Source organism: Nematostella vectensis, chromosome 4, assembly GCF_932526225.1.
Source record: "Nematostella vectensis chromosome 4, jaNemVect1.1, whole genome shotgun sequence".
NCBI classification, from domain to species: Eukaryota; Metazoa; Cnidaria; class Anthozoa; order Actiniaria; family Edwardsiidae; genus Nematostella; species Nematostella vectensis.
In genome coordinates, this window is record NC_064037.1 from 6170322 (window position 1) to 6193574 (window position 23253).

Genomic DNA, 23253 nt, shown 5'->3' on the forward strand with positions numbered 1-23253 from the left:
TCTATTTCATTGTCTTGTTCTAAGGTCTTTGTTTTTGGCTTTTTGTTCCATTGTGTTTTTGGTGCTGGTGCTCCGTAACACCAAGAAACCTCGGGCAAAATTTTTTCTCTTTCATAACCTTTTTTATCCTATTACTTTTCAGTACTTTTTATAGCTTCCTTTTTATTTCCTTTCCATTTTTGGTTCTCGGTTATATCCCATGCGCTAGAGAGGATTCATCAAGTAATCGATTTATACATGTAACATTATTGAGCAGGCCCGTACCCAGGGGGGGTGCATAAGCTAGATCACTCTGGTATGTAGCCAAATCCGACAATAAACGTCCCGTGGAGATTATGCAATCGGGAGTGGTCAGATTTTTAACAAAGAACTCCCCTTCCCCCCACCGGAAAAATTAGGTCGACTTTTTCGGATTCCGAAATGTACATGTATTAACCTCCCCGTCCGCCGCCCCTGTGCGGTCAAGTACAGACACTGAAGACGGGCTCCGCCTCCTAAAGTTTTTCTAGTGTCCAACAATTACAAGGTTTTATAGCTAGCTAAATTTTCAAGTCCAAGTTTTTTTGGGGGGAGGGGGTCAGTACAAGTGCTATGAGAAAACTAGCCGATCCTGTCTGTGGCATATTGGGCGGTTCACCTGTCTTCGTAGATGAGCCGTGAGGTAGTATGTGATAGATGAACTTATGTGACGTCACATCCTTTATCAACACAGGAAACCTGAACGCAAATATAAGAACCGGCTTCACCCCGCTACCTCTCAATTTTATCAACCTTTTATCAAACTTATCAACCAGTTTCTTTCCCAACAATTAACAACTTAACTTACACAAATAGAAGTACGCTATGCATTTCAAATATATTGTGTTGTTAAAACAATAAATTAAGCCTGATTTCCCATTTCTCCACGTCGATCATGTAACGCTCTGCTTTGCTTTTCTATGCGTATCATAAAATGCATTCTCGCACATGGCCTTACTGTCCATAACGGCCCCTCCCTATTCCTTAAGGGGGGGGGGGGGGCAAATAAAGTGTAGCCTATAATCAATAATCATAGGGTTATAACACTCGATCGTATCGGTCGCATACCCCTCTTATCTATATAACTGCCACGCCCATTCCCTCAAGGGGGCTCAAAAGGGGAGTCGCCTGGTCCCACTTGTTGGTCAAAGGGTCATAACACTCTATTGTATCGGTCTCTACGTTCATAAATGCTCCGCCTATAGCGTAAAGTTTGTCATCGATTACTATGGCCGCCGGGCTCTCACGCCGCATCATCAATGACGGCAACGACACCCATCGGTTCATCCTCGGATTGTAGCACTCGACAGAGTTGTGATCCTCATCGTAATCACTGCCACCAATCACTATGATCTTGTTCTTTAAAACGACAGCTCCGAAGTACCGCCTCCTGTAGCCCATATGGACGCAGGCGCTCCATTGACCTATTCTCGGGTCGTATCTCTCCATCGTGTTCAATATTGTGACACCATTGTCTCCTCCTATGGCGTAAAGGGCTCCATCCATTGTTACCATGGAAACGCCTTCTCGCATCGTGCTCATGGCGGTCACGGAGCTCCACATGTCTCTGCAAGATGACATGCAAGGTGACACGTGAGATTACACGCAAGATTACACGTAAGATGACACGCAAGATGACACGTTAGATGACACGCAAGATGACACGTTAGATGACACGCAAGGTGACACGCAAGATGACACACAAGATGACACGCAAGATGACACGCAAGATGACACACAAAGATTACACGCGATTACACGTAAGATTACACGCAAGATGCCACGTAAGATTACATTTAATATTACACGCAAGATTACTTGTAAGAAGACACGTAAGATGACACGTAAGATTACACGCAACATGACACGCACGATTACACGACAAATTATTATATCAATAAAGTTGCACATGTCCCCTACAAGAAGGCACGGCAAATTCTTGTTTCTGTTAAGATTAAAAAGTTTCACATGTGATAATGTCTCAGCAAGGAGAAACACAAAATGATCCCTTCTACCCACGGCCTCCTAAACAACCTTATGTGACACTAATATGTCACTAGTGACATATTTTGGGAAAATCTAGAGACTCTTATTATTCATTGTTTTTTAGGGTTTTAAGGCAAAGGAATTTCGCAGCTTGGGCGGCACTTATCTCTAACAGTTTCGGAATGCAGTTTGCGCTTTTTAACGGAAGTACGCAAGTAACACAAAGCTGCCAAGTTCAAATTGTTAGTTGCCAATTTAATTAGTTTCTTTTCGGCAAGATTATCTTGTTTGGTTTGGATCCTATTAGCACATGATAATGATCGGAACGAGTGCATTATCCTTACCGCTAGCGAAGTACGGAAATAACGCATTTTTAGCAACAGGTTTTAGAATTTCGGGAATGCGGTTACTGCACATAAATAGTGGCACCGTTTAGATACTTTTCAGTGGGTTATGGTTGTGCACTGGATTGGGTTATACTAAGAAGATAAAAGACTAGCTTCTAACTCAGGGGACTGTGAACTGTTAGTCATTCCCGTTTATTCTACGTTTATTTTACATCTATTTTACGTTTATTGTATTTGTTTAGTTTGGCCTTTGGGACAAATTGTTGTAATTTTAGGCTTTGTTTGGCATCAATAAAGTATTTAGAGATTTATTCCTTGAATCCTACTCGTTCTTGCGCGACCGCTCATCCTGTCCTGTTACACTTAGACTTTTCGCAATCTCGAAAAGTCCATGCCATCCAGCAGTTTCTGGCTACATGCAAGTATGGATATGTTCTTGCCAGTCACCGGCATCACTCCATACCTTATTGGGTCATAGCGCTCCACACTACTGTACTCAGAGCGCGAGAAATCACTTCCTCCGGCGGCATACAACCAACCGTCAAGCTCGACTAGACTGAACGCATGTCTCCCGCACACCATCGGCTGGACGAACGACCACTTGTTACCAATGGGATCGTAGCATTCCATGGAGCTTAATGCGACATCACCATCACAACCTGAAAGTAAGGTAGCAACTCTTAGGCGCGTAACTAGCCCCCCTCCCCCTCCTTACTTGACAGAGTAACAGAAAAAGCGGTATATCCGTATTGAAGATCTCACTAGCGGATCTAGGGGGAGGGTTTAGGGGGTTTAGCCCCCCTCCCCCTCCTTACTTGACAGAGTAACAGAAAAAGCTGTATATCCGTATTGAAGATCTCACTAGCGGATCTAGGGGGAGGGTTTAAGGTGTTTAGCCCCCCCTCCCCCTCCTTAATTGACAGAGTAACAGAAAAAGCGGTGTATCCGTATTGAAGAACTTACTAGCGGATCTAGGGGGAGGGTTTAGGGGGCTTAGCCCCCCTCCCCCTCTTTACTTGACAGAGTAACAGAAAAAGCGGTGTATCCGTATTGAAGAACTTACTAGCAGATCTAGGGGGAGGGTTTAGGGGGTTTAGCCCCCCTCCCCCTCCTTACTTGACAGAGTAACAGAAAAAGCGGTGTATCCGTATTGAAGATCTCACTAGCGGATCTAGGGGGAGGGTTTAGGGGGTTTAGACCCCCTCCCCCTCCTTACTTGACAGAGTAACAGAAAAAGCGGTGTATCCGTATTGAAGATCTCACTAGCGCATCTAGGGGGAGGGTTTAGGGTGTTTAGACCCCCTCCCCCTCCTTAATTGACAGAGTAACAGAAAAAGCGGTGTATCCGTATTGAAGATCTCACTAGCGGATCTAGGGGGAGGGTTTAGGGGGTTTAGCCCCCCCTCCCCCTCCTTACTTGACAGAGTAACAGAAAAAGCGGTGTATCCGTATTGAAGAACTTACTAGCGGATCTAGGGGGAGGGTTTAGGGGGTTTAGACCCCCTCTCCCTCCTTACTTGACAGAGTAACAGAAAAAGCGGTATATCCGTATTGAAGAACTTATTAGCGGATCTGCTCATGTTCTTGTCAAACGAAGCACCCTGGTTCCTAACTTCTCTGATACTGGTTTGATTTCCGACGCACCGACTGAAACCAAGTCGGTATCGACCAGCTGCTGACGTGAGCCAATTTCCAAGAATTCTGTCTTGGAGTCGTTTATTTTTAGGCGATGACTAATCATCCAAGCACGTACTTCAGATATGCATTTCTCGATTGCCCTCAATGCATCTTCTTGACCTGATGGATGCGACGGCTTGAAGGAGAGGTAAATCTGTGTGTCATCGGAATACCCATGTGCGTTGGGGAGGTGTTGATGATGTTCAAAATGCTACTCGCATAGACAATGAAGAGAAAAGTACCAAGACAACTACCCTCAGGAACACCACATTCAAGACTGGAGCTTTCAGGTTACGTGCTGTTTATGACAATTTGCTGCTGCCTTCTAGTAAGGAAAGAACCGATCCACTTCTTTGCATTCCTACCACACCAAAGTTCGTGCTAAGTGATCGTGATTTCGAGCAAGATGTTGTGTTTGATGGTGTCGAATGCCGCACTTAGATCCAGTAGGACTAACAGCATGACCTCCTGTATGTCCATTGCCATTAATATGTCGTTGTAACTTTAAAGAGTGCTGTCTCATCGAGTGGCCTTCACGATAGAATAACTGGTAATCTGGAAGAGGTGATGCTTCGCAATGTGAGAGCAATTGATCAATGATCATTGAATGGTAGATTGCTGAAAGGACGAACGTTCTTAAAGATAAGGTCCAGGCCGAGATTCTTTTGCAGCGGCACATTGCTTCAAAATCCGGGTAGGAATTAGATCCAGGCGACACGTTGCACTGGGAGAAGACTTGACAATTTTGTGTATCTCATCTTCTGGAAGTGTTTTGAAGTTATCAAGTTTTGAAAGTTGACTACTTGCAGCTGAAACTGGCTTCACAAAAGAAGGCGATATCTCATTTAAGTCGTCTTTGATTATTTGAATCTTCTTGCAGAAAAACTCCCCAAAGTCACTGGAAAGAAGGGGGAACCCTGATGTGGTGGTAAAGGATTATCCTGATTCGGTTTGACCAGAGACGAGACAATTGCAAAGAGTCTTCTTGAATTCACCGGCGCACTCTTCTATACGATCACAGTAATGCGACGATTTTGCAGTATCAAGACGAGTAGAATACTCATTTCGTATTTTACGATAGTTCATTTTGTCTTCTACAAGTCCCTACTTCAGCATCTTTCTTTCAAGCTTTGAGGAATCTGAGAGATTCGTCAAACCATGGCACTATAGGGCATGCAAAGACCACTTTCTCTTTCAGATGTTCATGGGTGTCTGAGAATCTTCGAAAATGAATCGTCATAACAAGCCGCTAAATCATCGGCGTTGGAGGGACGATCAACGACTAGCGGAGACTGCTGAATATCCTTCACGAAGGCCTCTATATCGATTTGTTTGAGTCTTCGATATTGTATTGTCTTCTTTTACAGGTATGAGCGTGGGATATCAAAGCAGCATTCAACGAATAGATGATCAGAAAGGAGTTTAGCATTATGTAAGCCTTGCACCTTAATGTTATTGGATGAGCGCGTGATAACGAGATCAAGGGTGTGACATATAACCCCAGACGGGCAAGGAGAGGAAGAGACGCTGGGATTGCTGGTCACATGATACCTTAATGATGATAACTTACCACGGGCGTTCTATGTTATTAACTTACCACAGGCATGTTTTTTTTCCCATCATTCTGGAATGTGAATGGTTGGTAGAGAATGTTCAGAGCATTCGAGTCATTCTGCTACATGTAGCAAAATGGGTGGAATGGCCCCCATTCCATTCCGGAATTGGAATGCGGAATAAACGAACGCGCACTTTTTCTATTCTAATCATTCTCATTCGGAATCGCGAGTATAAAAAAACGCGCCCTAAGTGAGATGTAGTTTGAGGGTGAGATGTGGTTTGAGGGCGGGTCCCCGCTTCAGGATTCCTGTGGATTTCTGCGCAATAGTAATTAACGACTGGGTAGGAGTCTGCATTAGGGACCCCTGTACCTACCCCCTGCGGCGTATATTCTGCCAGCATAGCTCGCGACGCCAACTCCATCACGCCGTTTACACATAGGCTCCAGAAAGTCCCACTTCTCCGTCTCGAAGTCGTATCTCTGTACTGAGTTATAAACCTGATTGTGAGTCTCCCCGCCAATAACAAACATTCTTGTCCCGTGATCTTTCTGGCGAATTTTAGTCAACATTTGCATTTTGTCCCGGCGCTCTGGAAGCAGGTGGAAGTTCTTGGCTTCGCTGATTATCCGTATACACATATCATCGCCTTGCACCAATTTTTCACTCTCTATACAGTCCACTGAAAAACAAAGTTGTTAAAGAGCTTTTGTCAGCCTCGGCTTTGTCTCTTCTGCAAAATAACAAGTATAAAGCACCCAGTACCATAGCGACGATTTGGTAAAGATATTAAAAAAACTATTGTGATATTTTCAGTTGAATTTGTTAAATGAAACATAAAACTTTGTTTAGATGTAATTCGAGATTTCTTCAAATTATGTGCCGTCCAATAATTTAAAAATGTAGCTGTGTCCTTGTTGTCCTCGCACTGAACGGGGAGACATTTAGATATATGGAAAATAATTATATTTTGAGTACTATTTGTGTACCAAGTGGGCGTAGAATTAATTAAATAAGATAAAGCAGATAAAAAAAGATGTCATCTTCATGTTTAGCTTTTTAGGCGTATAAAAAGTCACATCTCTTTGATTCTAATTACCAACCCTTAAACGACTGACTATAACATCAATTTTGTGGTCAACGTGTTTATAGAAAACTCTTATATTTTTTATGCATGAAAAAAAAAATTAATGAAGCGGCATGATAACTAATAGAAATATCCTCAATTCTGAATGAATTTTTAAACATTTACGATCCTGTGGTAGATAAGGGTAAAATGCTTTGACCTATAGTAAAAAAATGTGTTTTACGAAAAAAAAACTTTAAGTAAAATGAGTAAAATACTTGAAAATAATTCTTTAAATCTGTAGATTATTTACCTAAAATCTTTGGCGGGAGCAGAGTCAGACGAATATGCTTTAATAATTCCGGTAGGTAATTTTGTCTTTTTGGTAAATCGTGTCTAATCCAGGCAAGAACCGCCTCAAAAACATCTTTTTCACTTATGACATTCAAGCTATCACTTTTCAGCATGCTTGAGATTTGCTCGTAAGTTGCCAATAAAAATTCATCCGACTTTGCGACATCAAGAAAATGCTTTTCTGCATAACTTTGCGCTGCGAGTTTCAATTTTCCACATCCGTGATGATCGGCGAAATTCCCAATTCCCAGACAGTTCGTTGCGTGAAGTTGCTTTTTCAAAAAGTCGCTGCAAGTCTCGACCACGGTCGTAAACTGCAATAAATTTCCAATTGAGAGTAAATTCTGAACATTGTTTTCATTTATTTCAATCGTTGATGTATAGCAATACTCGATAAGCTGCCGTACCACTGTAGCATCGACCTCTTTGAGATTTATTCGATTCTGCGCTGTCTCGCTCATTCCGCTAGTAAACATTGAGTAGAAGTACGAGCTATTTGCCGCTAAAATTAGACGATGGGATGGGATTTCCATCTTGCCAACAACAACGGTAACATCGCACATTTTTCTCCCTTGAAAAAGCGTCCTCAATGTTTCCAAAACATTACAAGCGTGAAACGAGTCCTTGTAAATTAATACTTCAGGTTCTTTAGATTCCTCGGCCATAGCTAGTTGTGTTTTACTATTTTTGTTTTTGTCGTAGCTTTTGAAATGAGTTTTGGTTGGGAACCCTTTCAAATATACTTATCGGAACAGAAAGCCACTATAAGGCACGTTCTGATTGGTTCATATGATTATTAGCCAACCAGATGTTCAGTTTTAACAGGTGCCCACGTGTGTTTTCGTGGCTTTCTCCAGCCGTGAGGCACAAGCTTTAGTCACCAACAGACATTAACAGAAATTGAGTAAACAATAGTAGAAAACTGACCGTGAAAGTGCAATATAATCACGCGCGAGTCAACTTAACATTCTGACATTTTTTACTTTCATCAAAATATTCTTATAGTGCTCTAGTCAAAAGGGAACATTGAAATAGGTTTCAATTTTAATTCTGTTGTCAGGATCGTTTTCGTAAATTTGTGTTTTTACTCTACTGAAGCTTTAAAAATATCAATTCTAGATCGTGATGGAAAACCACATGGAATGCGATATCTGTGGCGGTTAACTGCTCTTTCAAGTGCAGTACTTTACGCAGTTCCGCAAAATAACACGCAAATAAAAACACACGCTAACCACAGGTACCCCACGTTAAACATTTGGTTACTACACGGTTTGGGAGACTGGGTACCCCTCTAGGCGCCATTTTGGTTTGAAAGATTTTTGCAAACATAGAGAACTCATAAATACGTCTAAAAAAACATGAATGGGGCCATAGACGAACCAGAACTATTAACAGAAATCCCTCCAGTCCTTAAAAGGCTAGCTAAAGTAGTAGTACGTGGGTTCTACGACACAGAACAGGTTGCCATCATCAATGTTCTTACGAACGCCAAACACCCTTGTGTGAAAGAAGACGATCTTATGGATTTAGTGAGATTTGACAAAAGGCAGTTAAGACAAGCCCTAGTGCGTCTAAAAAACGATAAACTCATCAAGCAGAGAATACACAAAGAAAAGGCGCCAGACACTGGGATGACTCTTACTTTTAACTACTATTTCATAAACTTCAAAGTGTTCGTCAATGTTGTCAAGTATAAATTAGACCATGTGAGAAAGAAAATCGAAAGCGACGAAAAGCAAGCCAAAAACAGACCATCCTTTGTGTGCTCTGAGTGCCATAATAAATATTCAGACCTAGAAGTGGATCGATTAATTGACATGACCACGGGGTTGTTGAAGTGTACGTACTGTAGTGGGACAGTTGAAGAAGACACGTCAGAGATACAAGAAGGCAACAACAAGAGAACGTCACTGGCGAAATTTAACGAGCAAATTGAGCCAATATTCAAATTGCTACGTGACTCAGAGAATATCAATCTAGCCGACGCCATCTTGGAACCTGAACCAGATCTGACATCAATAAACAAACATGTGTCCCATAGTCACATCTCAGGACATGCCTCCAGGTCAGGGTGGGCCAGTGATCGCTATGGTATGGAAGCTACCGACTTAGGGATTAAGATCAGTATGGGAGCTGAGGATGAGGCTGGCGCAGCTAACAAGAGGGTAAAGGAAGCACCAATCTGGATGAAACAAAGTACCGTCCACTCCGCCCCAGAGGCAGTGGCTCAGGCTGCTACACCCAATGACGCCAGCACATCAGAAAAACATGCACTTGATCACAGCACTGAGGATGAGGTCCTAGCAGATCTCTTAGCTCATGAGTCTGTTGCTAAGAAACCAAAGTTGGATATCAAGGCAGCATTAGGTGAAGACGAGAATTCCAGCTCTAGTGACTCAGATAGCGAGAAGGCGAGCAATGCTACTGCCCCTACCCATGACAAAGTCACAGATTTCATGGATGCCGCTGATAGTGATGACGAGGAAGAAGAACACAAGATTAAGGTGAATGGAAAAGTGGTGGCTTTGGGTGACGTAACAGATGACATGATGAAATTAATGTCACCAGAAGAGGAAGAAGCATACCACAAAGCCTTCGAACAAGCATACAGCCATATGTACTAGTATTATGATAAAAAAAAAATACCATGAAGCCTTTGAACAAGCATACAGCAATATGTACTAGTATTATAATAAAATAATACCATGAAGCCTTTGAACAAGCATACAGCCATATGTACTAGTATTATGATAAAAAAAATACCACAAAGCCTTTGAACAAGCATACAGCCATGTGTACTAGTATTATAATAAAACATTACCACAAAGCCTTCGAACAAGCATACAGCCATATGTACTAGTATTATAATAAAATAATACCACAAAGCCCTTGAACAAGCATACAGCCATATTTACTAGTATTATAATGAAATAATACCACAAAGCCCTTGAACAAGCATACAGCCATATGTACTAGTATTATAATAAAATAATACCACAAAGCCCTTGAACAAGCATACAGCCATATGTACTAGTAATATATGATAGAAGCAGAACTTTTCACTTAGGCTTTATCAAGTATATTCATAGAGAAAGACTTTACAGTATCACCAATGCTTTAGCAGGTATACAGCTATATTTGTTGATAAAGAACTCACTGAGGAAGGTCCCTATCTCATCCTAAATCTTGGTAGGGATCCACCCAGTAAAACGAAAAAGTGCCTCAAGGAAAACAACCAAACAAGTGCATAAGCTGAACAAGTGTGATTGCTAACTCGTGAAAACACATAAATAGTCATGAACAGGGACATCTTTTAATAGTAAGAGGTGACAGCAAATAAGACACAGGGGGGAAATTGAGAAACAGAAAAGTGAAGCCAGAAGACTGTCAAACAAAATATTACTTAATGGGTACACAATTATGCTAACATGTCCCCCCTAGAGCAAGCACTCTTACCCCCTCCCTCTCTTTTACTATGTAAAAAAAATTGGACCCCATAATCCACCAAGACCAGTAATTTGTAAATCATGTATAAATTTGGGTGTTTGACAAATCTACACAAATACTTCATAGAAAAATAAGAAATGATATTAATTTTATTGTTCTAATACTTTATCACAAACTGACTCGATCATCCCAGATACAGAGTATGAAAATAGCATAACAATGTCAGAAAATAGTCCTCTATCCAAACCTGTGAATGACATTTGTGCAAAGGTATGATAATCCAGCCATCCTTATTGGGAATCTTTCAAGAAAGAGATATAAGTTTGATAACTGCACACTAGAGTTAAAGAATGATAACCAGCCACCTTCAACAACATACTTTGCAATAGAAAATAGCCATCTACCATTGAAGTCAAATTTATACCCAAGATTTGCTGGGACAGGGGTTCACAGTTGTATCGTGAAAAAAGGATAAGTACTTGACGACCCTTCAATAGAAATGACCCATTTTTTGGAAGGCATTTTTTAAACACCTCCTCCCTCACTAGATAAGTGCCTAGAGGCCTTATACTTTCCCACGAATGGTATCATTCAAAAGGTAAAAAAAAAGCTGAGATTCTTTCTGATAATGCCCTCCTCTCTATTATACTACCAAATTTTAAACTAATCATTGAAGCAAGAACTAGATCAATTCTACATGTCCTGTTGAATAAAGCTTTCCCCTCATGGTACATTTCCAGGCATGTTATGCTTTTAGACTGCCTTGCTTTTATGACGCATTTCTTAAGCCTTTATCCCCATTTAAACTTTTTGCATTTCTAAACTAAAAAAACAGATGTCAATAGGCATCTACATTTAGGAGATCAAAGACGTCTGTAGATGCCAAGCTTTGCTTGGCAGTTAGGGCAGGTGTGAATAACATCCTTACAGCTATCCAAACAGAATGGTATCAAACAGCAACCAAGCCAGCCCCTATGAATGAAGAGAACATAATCAGTGATAACGTTTTAAAAGACTGTTAGGAGAGGGTCAGTTTAATGGAATACTAGACAGACCCCTTTTACTTTCGATGCAGGTATTTTATTTACAGTCCTGTCCCATGAACTGAGTGGGTCTCATGTGATGGGTTATCAGAAGTCTGATTTTGTCTGAATAATCCTAATTTGACTTAAAAAGTTTGTATCTGGGAGTAATTTCAATGTGTTTTTTTTTTAAACAAAGCTTATATATAGACAAAATAAAACAGTAATTCAACGCTCTTTGCCCTTGATATTTTTTTTTAAATATTTTAGTTACTTTTAGCACAAGTTTTAATGCAGGAATTGCATCACAATGTCATACTATTTGAGTTTTTTTAAGGAAGTGGGGTTGTGTCTATTTTAGGGGCAGGGTCAGGGAGTCTAAAAAAGTACCTATTTCGTCACTGAAAACCCTTTCCCCAGCCTTCCAGAACAGTGGGGGGCCTCATCCCAGACTCTACATCTCCTAATGATTTATCTCTAAGCACAGGAAACACAATAAAATGTTCAGGGGAAGGGAAAAGTTAAAGCACTCAATTCTCTAATGGAAGAACTTGATTTTCTCTAAAACTGCACAATGCAGAAACATAATGCACATCTATAGCACTCACCCAACAAGGCATATACCACCTGACAAAAGCCAGGTCAAGGCCCCATCACGGTATGTTGTAGCAGTTACGATATGTGTCTGGCAAAACGAGCAGACCATACTCAGCGGGAACTCCCTATACACAACGTTAACTATGACTGTGGATGCTGGCTGGGTGATTATGGTTGTACCAGTTGTCTGTGGTTGCCCAGGATACTGTTGCCCCGGATACGGTTGCTGTGGATATCCTCCTTGCTTACCATAATCAGGTTGCTGATAACCAGCTGGTAAAAAAGTATATAAGACATTAACATGAAGAGAAACAGTGTAACTATAGTACCTAGGTATTAATTCAATTGTATCCTGTTTATAAGGCAACTGGAGAAAATCATACTCGCATACGATATTAGAAAACAAAATAATTATATTCAATTCGATCAGAAGTCCTAAAAATTGTATGTATTGTATCTGGTGATAATTTCAGTTTAGGACTTCAATTTTTACTTACTTAATCATTCCCCTTTAAATAAATAGCTGGAAATGTTGTTCGAGAGGTCGTTTGATTTCATCGAATTAAGTAAGTAACCTAGAACCAAATGTCTTGATAGAGGTCCCATTACCTAATTTTCGAGGCTGCAAGCGGTTACAATCACTTAAGTTTTCAGATTTGTCTCAAGATAAGATTAATGTGTAATATTGGTAAAGGACCCGATACTAAGCATGTTAGAGATCTAGATTTCGATATTACGATTATGATGAAAGATTAAACAACATAATCACAGCTGTTAGAAACAATATCGAGAAATATCTCATATATGGATATGTTATCGCCTATGTACAAAGTAGTTTCTAACCTTGATAAGGAGGGGGGGCCTGATTTTCCTGAGTTGCGCCATAGTTATAGTTGTACGGAGGAGGTTTGTCGTCCGCCATCTTGCCTCTTGCTCACTTCCTTATTGAAGAGTGTGTAACGCTGGCCGCTAGGGCCTAGGTCTTATGTAAGACCGCTGACCGGCTCAGAAGAGAGCAGCCGGCCATCTTGTTTTGAACATTATTCATGTAAGTCCTACGCGTTCATTTGTTATATCCTAGTTACCGTTATTTGTAATCCTCAGTTTAATTATAATCCTTGATTTATTGTATTGCCATAGGACTTCCTCATCTTTGTCAATAAAACCAATTGAACATCGAGGAGTATTTTCTTCATGAGGAAGTCATTATCATGGTGATCGTCGAATGTTCGGTACCCAACTGTGACTTCAAAACACAGGATGTCTCTGATGCAATCGCCGTAGCGTTACTAAATAACCACGGCCTCGCACATCAAGCACTACCTCCCGCTCCTACTGCCCCACCGCCGGCTCGAGGCCCGAAACTCGACCGACCCAAAGTGGACATAGGGATCTCTATCGAGGAATGGAACATATTCATGCGCCGATGGGGGGTTTTCCGTTCTGGATCTGGCATCACTGACGCCCAGGCGCCTTTCCAACTGTTCCAGTGTGCCGGCCCTGACCTCGGGGACAGCCTACTGAAAGCCAACCCAGGAGCCACCTCGTTGCCCTTGCAAGATTTGACCGCAGCCATGCGCTCGCTAGCTGTCATTCCTATCGCTACATGTGTCCTCCGTACCGAGCTGCTCCAGTTAAAACAGGAACGGGACGAAACCTTTCGTGCATTCGCAGCCAGGGTGCGGGGAAAAGCGGAAACGTGCGCATACACAGCAGCATGTGCGTGTGGCCAACCCGTTGACTACACCGACCACATCATACGCGACGTCCTTTTAAATGGCATTTACGACTCAGACATAAGGCGTGAGACTCTGGGCATTACAGATATCTTGACCAACCCAATTAATGACGTCATTGCCTCGGTGGAGAGTAAAGAGATGGCTCGCAACGCCCTACCGTCTTCAACCCTGTCCGCGATGTCGTCCTTCCAGCGTAACAAAAACACGCCACCCTCAGACCAGTCACCAAGCGCAGCAGAGAAATCACGACAGGCCTCCTGTCCTGATTGTAAAGTGTCATTTCACGTCTTCTCAGAAGGATCTCGGGGCTGGAATTCCAAACCTCATCAGGTATGCATCGATTGCTACAGAGCCCGTAGGCGCAAAAGGCGACAACCAGCCAAAAGTCAACAGTCCGCCATCGAGTCAGGCCCGATCTCCCAGATCGCATCTCTACAATCCGGAGCCGTACCTCGCTCTCGTGGTAGACCACAGAACGAGCCCGCCAAACTGGATCACCATATCTTCACCAAGGGGGAGTGGCGACGAGCTCAACTCCGTGATCATCCGCGGACAAACATCACTATATCGCTCGATACTCCATCAGCTTCGGGAGCCACTTCCCGTCCTCGCGATCACTTCGTAGCTCAGATATCAGCCGTGGCCGACACTGGTGCCCAGTCCGACCTTTGGTCTCTAGAGGAGTTCCTTGCATGCGGCTTCTCGCGCGATGAACTGCAACCGGTCAACCTCAGCTTGTCGGCCGCCAACCGGTCTCCAATAGCCATCGACGGTGCTTTCTTCGCTAAACTCTCCACAGCTCCTCCCAACGGTGAGGCCACGTGCTGCCGTTCCATGGTGTACGTGAGCAGCTCAGTCCGAGCTATGTACCTCTCCTATGAGTCCCTCCTCAACCTCGGTCTCCTATCTACGGACTTCCCGACGAACCCGGTTGGAAGACACGACGGCCGCCGACCTACCCCCCATGGCCGCAGCATACCAGAGCCGCACTCATCCATCAACGCCACCCGTTCCATCAACGGCGGCTGCACAGCACCAAACACCCCTTCTGATCCGACCTGTCATTGTCCCCAGCGCACGGTGCCACCACAACGTCCGTCGGAACTGCCATTCCCCTGCACCCCGGAGAACAATGGCCGCATGAAAGACTGGCTACTCGAGAGGTATGCCTCCTCGACGTTCAACACCTGCCCCCATCGTGCGCTCCCGTGCATGGACGGACCACCCATCGAGATACATGTAGACCCAGCAGCCACACCCAGAGCGTGCCACACCCCGGCCACCATCCCTCTTCACTGGCAGCAAAAGGTATACGACGACCTTCTCTGGGACGAGGCCCTTGGTGTCATCGAACGAGTGCCTTACGGGGAACCTGTCACATGGTGCCACCGCATGGTTGTGACCCGGAAGCACGACGGCTCACCGCGCCGGACTGTGGATCTCTCGCCACTAAACAAATTCTGCCAGCGCGAGACCTTTGCCATGGAGTCTCCCTTCCACCTCGCCCGCCGAATTCCGAAGGACACCTGGAAGACCGTCACCGACGCTTGGAACGGCTATCACAGCGTTCCCTTACGCGAGGCAGATCGACACCTGACCACTTTCATTACGCCCTTCGGGCGCTGGCGCTACACCAGGGCACCACAAGGATTCCTCTCGTTAGGGGATGGCTACAACCGTCGTTTCGATGCTATCCTATCAGCCTTTGAGCGCAAAGAGCGGTGTGTGGACGACACAATCCACTATGATACTGACCTAGAACAACACTGGTGGCGATCCATCGACTTCCTTACATGCGTAGGCCAGTCCGGTATAGTACTGAACCCCGACAAATTTCAGTTCGCCGAAAAGTGCGTGGACTTCGCCGGCTTTAGGGTGTCCGACTCAACCATAGAGCCACTCCCTAAGTACCTGGATGCCATCCGTGATTTCCCCACTCCTGAATCGACGACAGACATCAGAAGCTGGTTCGGGCTGGTCAACCAGGTGGCCAACTACGCCCAATTGCGCGAGACCATGGCGCCGTTTAAGCCATTCCTAAGCCCACGGTGCAAATTCACCTGGTCACCTGACCTGGAGTCTGCCTTCCAAGAGTCCAAAGAAGCCATTGTTCAGGCAATCCGCGAGGGCGTGGAAATCTACGACATGCAGAGGCGCACCTGCCTTCGCCCCGACTGGTCCCGAAGAGGTATTGGTTATTTCCTCCTCCAGCAACACTGTAGCTGCCCCTCTGGTATACCTGACTGCTGCCCAGGAGGATGGCGGATCACTCTGGCTGGCTCACGCTTCCTCTCCCCAGCCGAACAACGTTACGCAGCCATCGAGGGAGAGGCCCTGGCCGTTGCCTGGGGTCTCGAGCAAACCCGGTACTTCACACAGGGTTGCGACAACCTTGTGGTAGTCACCGACCACAAGCCTCTAGTCAAAATCTTCGGCGATCGCACCCTCGATGAGATCACCAACTCCCGTCTGTTCAGGTTAAAGCAGCGTACCCTCCCGTGGCGCTTCACCATCACCCATCGACCGGGAAAAAGTAACCAGGCGGCTGACGCCACATCAAGACACCCATCCCCATCAGGCTCAACTAACAGTCTCGCAACTTCAACTCCTAGTGTACCGGACATGGTTGAGTCGGCCCTCATGGCCTCCATCAGGAACGACGCACATGATCTTGGGGCCATCTCGTGGCCGATCCTCGCACAAGAGACTGCTACGGACCCATGCCTAGGTCACCTCCTACGCCTCATTGAACAAGATGTTGTTGTTGACCCTAACGACCCGGCGCTTTCAAGTCTCGGACATCTCTGTGAGTCGATATATGCACAGGATGGCGTTCTACTACTCAACGACCGTGTGGTTGTGCCCATGTCCCTCCGCAAACGGGTCCTCCAGCACTTACACGCTGCACATCAAGGAGCCTCTACTATGGAGCAGCAAGCGCGTGCCATTGTCTTCTGGCCGGGGATGTCACGGGACATTCAGGGCACCAGAGACGGATGCACAGATTGCAACCGCAACGCCCCGTCACAAGCGGCCACACCGCCCCTCCCGACCTCTCCGCCATCTACCCCGTTCGAGGCTGTCTACGCTGACTTCTTCGACTTTGGTGGCCGCCACTACCTAGTTGTCGGAGACCGGCTCTCTGGATGGGTGGAGGTCCTCAGCTCCACCGCAGGTACTGACCTAGGGGGCTCCGCTGGCCTGGTCCGTCACCTCCGAGCATTCTTCGCCACCTTTGGCGTGCCAACAGAGATATCAAGCGATGGCGGACCAGAGTTCACAGCAGGCGGCACCGAGACCTTTCTCCGACTTTGGGGGATCAAACACCGCCTGTCTTCTGTCGGCTTCCCACAATCCAACGGGAGAGCAGAAGTGGCAGTCAAAACAGCTAAACGTCTCCTGATGTCCAATACTGGTCCTAACGGCAGCCTTGATAACGATCGCTTCCTGCGTGCCATGTTACAGCTACGAAACACACCGGACCGGGACTGCGACCTTTCACCAGCCCAAATCATATTCGGTCGACCCCTTCGAGACTCCCTCATGTTCGTCAATCGACTAGAGAAGTTCTCTAATCCCCACATCCGACCCCTGTGGCGGCAAGCATGGGCGGCAAAGGAAGATGCCCTTCGGACCCGCATATCACGTACCACCGAATCATTGACGAGCCACTCCAAACCACTTCGACCTCTGAAGCTAGGTGAAAGGGTCTTCATCCAGAACCAGCAGGGCCCACACCCGAACAAATGGGACCGCTCAGGCATGGTAGTGGAGTCGCCAGGCCACGACCAATACAGGATAAAGGTGGATGGCTCAGGACGGTTGACCCTGCGTAATCGTCGGTTCCTTCGTGCATACACCCCGGCCACGCCCACCCCAGACCATCAGTACAGGACGCCACCACCTCCACCCAGATCTCCAGAGTGTCAACCCACACTTAACAGCTCACCGTCGCCTCCCACAGGCAGTGGACCATTGACGGGCAATCCTCACGTCACCACCCAACTCTCACACGGTAGCCATCCCGTCATACCCACAGAGTGCAACCAGACAGTTCCACCCGCTGAACCCGTCGCTGAAACACCACCTACCACTCAAGCCAACAATGACCCTGTATCCTCTTGTATGCCTGACGCCTCATCTCAGGCCCCGCAGCCACTCCCTGAACCTAGAAGGCCAACTCGTGCGAGAACACGACCAAAACGCTACGAACCAGAGACAGGGAATTGGACAGTAGCCGGAGTCCGTTCGTCTAGCCTTGTATAGACTCTAGACTTAGTATAGACTCACGGACTGGGGGGGATGAAGAGTGTGTAACGCTGGCCGCTAGGGCCTAGGTCTTATGTAAGACCGCTGACCGGCTCAGAAGAGAGCAGCCGGCCATCTTGTTTTGAACATTATTCATGTAAGTCCTACGCGTTCATTTGTTATATCCTAGTTACCGTTATTTGTAATCCTCAGTTTAATTATAATCCTTGATTTATTGTATTGCCATAGGACTTCCTCATCTTTGTCAAAAAAACCAATTGAACATCGAGGAGTATTTTCTTCACTTATAGCCTCGCTCTGGTGTTTCTATTTTGAGGACATTGCGTTATCAGGTCATATGTGAATTTCGTTTACGGGTGGCGTTTGCATCTATAAAACCTGGGGGTCGCAATTTATGTATCTTTTTTTAGATAAAAAAGCTGATTTTCCTATTAATTTTTTTCGTCCATTCTTTCTTGTAAATTCTTTTCTGTTTTTTCTTTTCTTTGTTTATCTTCTTTTTCGTCCTCCTCCTCTTTCTTCTTCTTCTTCTTCTTCTTTAACCTTTTAACCTTCTTTAATATGAAAGAAAAAGAAGAAAAGAAAAAAGAAGAAGAACAAGAAGAAGAACAAGAATATCCACAAAATTAACCAGCCTAGGGACACATTAGGGTGTGTTCATTATTTACGGCCGAGGGGGGGTCGGTATTCAGCGCCACTGCACTTGAGTTTTCTGTACAACCCCCCATTTGTAAACATCAAAACTTTGTTGACCCCCCCCCCCCCCCCCCCAGGAAAAGCCCAAAAACTTTTTTGACGCTCCCCTCCTTGTCTTTAAAAAACAACAAAACTTGTGGCATTTTGAAACAGTAAAGAATATGTATCTATACCTATATCTGTATTTGCATGCCATATCACTAGTCCATATCACGCAGGACAATTTTATATTTTACGGCACGAGACTGTCCTAATAAAAGATAAAATCGTCCTGTGCCCTTGGTCTGATAGATCTCCCAGATTGGGTACTCGCCGGGGTGTCCAAAGCAAAGGTATCAGAGTCAGACTTTTTTACACATTGACATTATCTAATAACCTGCCGTACTTGTTCCGGAAGTTCCGTTTCTGTGTACCGGAAGTTGTTAAAATTATTAGTTTATGATCACCAATTATGTAATATGTAATTAGTAATAGGATCGGGTATTATTGTACCAGGCAGGGGTGAACTCGTGAGGGATTGTAAGACAGATTGTAGAGAGATTGAGAGCTGATTCGAATAAAGGGAGAAGAAAGTCGGAGATCGTGATAACAGAGTGTCGTTTGGTTCGAAACATTACCAACAGTTCTAGATTCCTAGTATATTTTACAAATGCATATATTTCAGTTGTTTTTTTTTTTATTGATCCTATAGGTCAAGCTTAAATGAACTGCTAGAGTTATAAATATTGTTGAATTTTTCATTTGTGGTAAAGCGTTCACGGCTCAACAGCAGTAAATGTAGCCTAAATATGTTATTGGCAACGCTAGGAAACAACTTTTATTGCATTTTGATTACTCATTTCAGTAATAATAAATAAGAAAGTTTCCTACTTTTAGGGAAACCTTCAACCATATTGAAACTTTTATGACCCCCCACCCCCCATCGATGTACCCAAAACTTTTTTAGCTCCCCCTATGTGGGAACCGACCCCCTTCCCCCCCTCGGCCATAAATAATGAACACTCCCTTAGGTATTTGTACTAAGCACCCGGTGAACACGTGATATGAGCAAAGATCGCAGTCTGGGGTCAAAGAGAGAAGAATTAGCGTCTGGAGTAAATATTTATATAGATGAATTCTATTAACAAAAATAAGTTTTATGGACTCGTTTCTTTTGGCTTTAACAGGAAAAATGGTCAGAAGGTATGTGCTTTTGTGCAAGCCGACTGCTGATGAACCATTATGGCAGTCCGCGCTCAAAGCACCAATCACAGCGCGTATAATGAAATAACCAATAAAACTCAGAGGAAAGCAGCTATCGGCAATTGATGGGGGTACGTGAAGTTGTTAAAACATCCACCCCACAGTGTTTTGATCATATGCAAGCCCTTCATCGCCTGAGCTGAATTAGATCACTGCAAACATGGCTTGTATAAGAGTGGAGAATGTGGCGCTAGTCGTTCTTCTTCTATGTCTGGCGAATTCACAAGCACTGCTGAATGGTAAGTCCGACGTTTTCAGAGTATCAAAGACCTGCGTCGTTACTCTATGAGAAATCTAAATTTGACTACATTTTTTTAATAAGAACGTCAAATTTTCAGTTGAGGCTGGGCCGTTTTTATTTTTTGGGCATTTCAAGGCTGAATATGTTCTCAACTATGTTCTTAAATTTTAGTGTATATAAGAATATAATACCCAATGAATTGTTAGGAAGAGAATTACACTAATGATCAATAGCAATGGTAAGGTTGTTACTATGAGCACAATTTGAGTCTGAGTTTAGAATGCATCAGGACTAAAACAGAAAAAAAATAGAAAATTCTGCTATCTGAGCCTCGGCATGTTCTTAGCATGTTCTTAAAATTTGGCGATATCTCAGGCTGGACGTTCTTATAAAAAAGTTTTTATAAAAAAAAGAGTGTATGTCAAGACAGGAGCAAGCAGAAAAAGTAGTGAGCTGATTGTGTTCCGCAGCTCTGTCTGCTTCACTTCAGTTTCCCTTTCATCGCCTTTTTTTAGTTGGTGGTCAGATCGCGGACGAAGACTGTGTTTTTGTCCAAGGTTATACGCGGTGTGGCAGCTAAAGGGCATAAGGGTCTGATGCGCTATTTGTCAAGCAATGTTATCTCTTCGATTGCAAGAGAAATCAACTGTCTACGGAAGCGAGGTGGGAGTGGGAGATCGCAGAACATATATATCTAGTAAAAAGCGAATCCCATGTCCTGAAATGCTTAATAACATGGATGACACAAAATTAAAGTCTTGCAAATCGTCAGAAATAAGAAGATCTGGGTTGCCTCAGGATAGCAGCGGCCCGGCCAACCACTAATACGTAAAGCATTTATCTCTTCATAGATAAGGTTAATCCTACAATGAAATAATCGCTAATGACGTCGTCACGTCCACTGCCGACAGCCTAATGGGATAATGATAGCTATAATTCCTACAAATGAGACAAATGTAGATGTATGGGGTACCACACGGGGATACTCCAAGAACGACATGACGGAAAAACCTGGAAAATGCGCAATTTGGGATAGAGAAAGAAGACCATCGGTTTCTTATGGCCATCGGTTTCTTATTACAGACTGATTTCCAAAACACGAATAACGTGAGCCTGAAGTGGACATTGGCTTTTTAAGATTTTTCCATGATCATCCTTGCGCTATGTATCAGCTCAGGGAGGAAAAGCTCAAATTTCAACTTGACACTTTACAAAAAGTCGCATCAATTTAAAAAATGTCGCACTTGATATTTTGTTTGCTTTTACTCACTAAGTACTTAGAGAAATTTTGCGCCTTATTAGATGTGAAATGTGCTTATTTGAAGCGTCACGTCATGTTTTTCCGTCATGCCTCCAAGGACTGGTTTAAGGTGACGAGAGCGCTTCGGGGCTCTTTAGAAACCTTTTCTTACTTTAGTGATAGAAGTGTAGCGTGTACTGTGGGAAAGGGTGGGCGTGAAGACAGTAGAAACAAATATTATGACCTGGGACCTGGAATTGCATTTCCAAAATAATATAAAATGTAAACCATTGTAAATATCAGAGTTTGAGACGCGCAACATATTCAAGAGGCTCTGCGCGAGATTACTTGTGGGCGAAAATATTGCAACTTGTGTGAGGGACATCTTAGGGACATCTCTACCTTAATGTTTAAATACAAATGTTGTCATTCCAGGCCAATCACAGAAAACCTCGAGATCAAATGATCTCGATCCAAGAGAGCCATGTGGAGGCCTTCCACGGTCATCCCCCGACATCTGCTGCGAGGGACGGCGACTGAAGCGCACGGGAGGTCTGTGGTACTCCTTTTGTTGCGGTAACACGACATACGATGGTCGCACGCAGTTATGCTGTGACGGAAACGTGCGAGACAAGATGAACGGGCGCTGGAATTCCTATTGCTGTGGCTCGCAAACTTTCGACCGACGTACGCATCAATGTTGCCATGGCAAAGTGCTCAGGAAGAAAGGGCGACCGGGGAATTCCTTTTGCTGCGGGGGCGTGACATCAAATTGTCTGTCAAATTTACACCTGTTGCCGTGGGTACACGCTAAGGCTTCTCAGCGAAACGGGAGGGGTTCGGAACACGTTCTGTTGTGGCTCGCAGGCTTATGACAGGCGAACTCACATCTGCTGCAGAGGTAATGTGCTGAGGAAGGTGGGCAGTGACATGACCTCGTTCTGCTGTGGGGAAAAGACCTATGACAGTAGATCAGAGATTTGTTGTGCAGAGAAAACATTGAAGAGAAATAGTCTGGAGGTGCGATGCTGTAAAGACGAGGCGTACGACATCAACACTCATTTATGTTGTAGATCCAAGACCGTAAAGAAACCGCACGGTTTTTTGTGGTATGCTTGGAACTTTCTCAAGTGTTTTTGAAACCGTTCTATTATAGGCGTAGCTAGATGCGTGTGTGTGAAGGAGGGAGAGTCCTCATTTCTTCAAGATCACGCCTTTTCCATCACAAACCCTTTGAGGTCTAGGGTGAAGAAATACCCAAGTTTTGCAAAATTGCAAAATTTACCTTGGTTTCATATATACATTTTCTCACATACAATTCAAAAATAACAAAAATGTAGCGTTGTTTTAGTATGAACAAAATAAAAACTGTGAATGACAATTATTTCATGATGACGCATCATACATCTTAAGGTAATTTCCTTGAAATAGTTCTACTACCCAGATTTTTTTTTGAAACGTCGCATAAACAATATTGAAGTTAAGGGCTTTCAACAAATGTAATAAAAAATGGGGGTAACCGACCTCGTTTTCACAACAGAGGGGCGTAGATTTTACGCATTTTTACTGATCGCGCGAGGAAAAATCACTCTTAGTTTTCAAAAATAGTGCCTATTTTCTTTAGAAAATTAAGTTCTGTTTGTCGAGCTGCCAGCAAAATCCGATCTCCTAAACAATAACCCGTAGTAGCTAAGGTTCAAAACAAATCGCATTTAAGAGTTCGCACTAAAAGACACTGTTTGTTAAAAAGCGCCAT

At 44.1% G+C, this 23253-nt stretch overlaps 4 protein-coding genes across 4 annotated transcripts; 2 read left to right on the forward strand and 2 right to left on the reverse strand.

Moving 5' to 3' along the window:
• Positions 1 to 126: 126 nt before the first annotated feature.
• Positions 127 to 7880, reverse strand: LOC5509298 (kelch-like protein diablo). Its single transcript, XM_001629768.3, has 4 exons — positions 6964 to 7880; positions 5961 to 6266; positions 2815 to 3010; positions 127 to 1585 (listed from the first exon to the last, which is right to left on the reverse strand). The coding sequence occupies exons 1-4, from the start codon at positions 7667 to 7669 to the stop codon at positions 1096 to 1098; spliced, it is 1698 nt and encodes a 565-aa protein (XP_001629818.2). The 5' UTR covers positions 7670 to 7880; the 3' UTR covers positions 127 to 1095.
• A 397-nt stretch (positions 7881 to 8277) lies between these two features.
• Positions 8278 to 9931, forward strand: LOC5509288 (general transcription factor IIE subunit 1). The gene has a single exon (XM_001629798.3). It carries the CDS (start codon positions 8363 to 8365, stop codon positions 9626 to 9628), a length of 1266 nt encoding a protein of 421 aa, XP_001629848.2. The 5' UTR covers positions 8278 to 8362; the 3' UTR covers positions 9629 to 9931.
• Positions 9932 to 10582: 651 nt separating this feature from the next.
• On the reverse strand, positions 10583 to 13017 carry LOC5509301 (lipopolysaccharide-induced tumor necrosis factor-alpha factor homolog). Its single transcript, XM_001629766.3, has 3 exons — positions 12914 to 13017; positions 12082 to 12343; positions 10583 to 11423 (listed from the first exon to the last, which is right to left on the reverse strand). The coding sequence occupies exons 1-3, from the start codon at positions 12990 to 12992 to the stop codon at positions 11315 to 11317; spliced, it is 450 nt and encodes a 149-aa protein (XP_001629816.3). The 5' UTR covers positions 12993 to 13017; the 3' UTR covers positions 10583 to 11314.
• Positions 13018 to 20096: 7079 nt separating this feature from the next.
• On the forward strand, positions 20097 to 22487 carry LOC5509300 (galaxin). The gene is made up of 2 exons (XM_001629797.3): positions 20097 to 20255; positions 21933 to 22487. Exons 1-2 carry the CDS (start codon positions 20177 to 20179, stop codon positions 22370 to 22372), a joined length of 519 nt encoding a protein of 172 aa, XP_001629847.2. The 5' UTR covers positions 20097 to 20176; the 3' UTR covers positions 22373 to 22487.
• Positions 22488 to 23253: the final 766 nt, after the last annotated feature.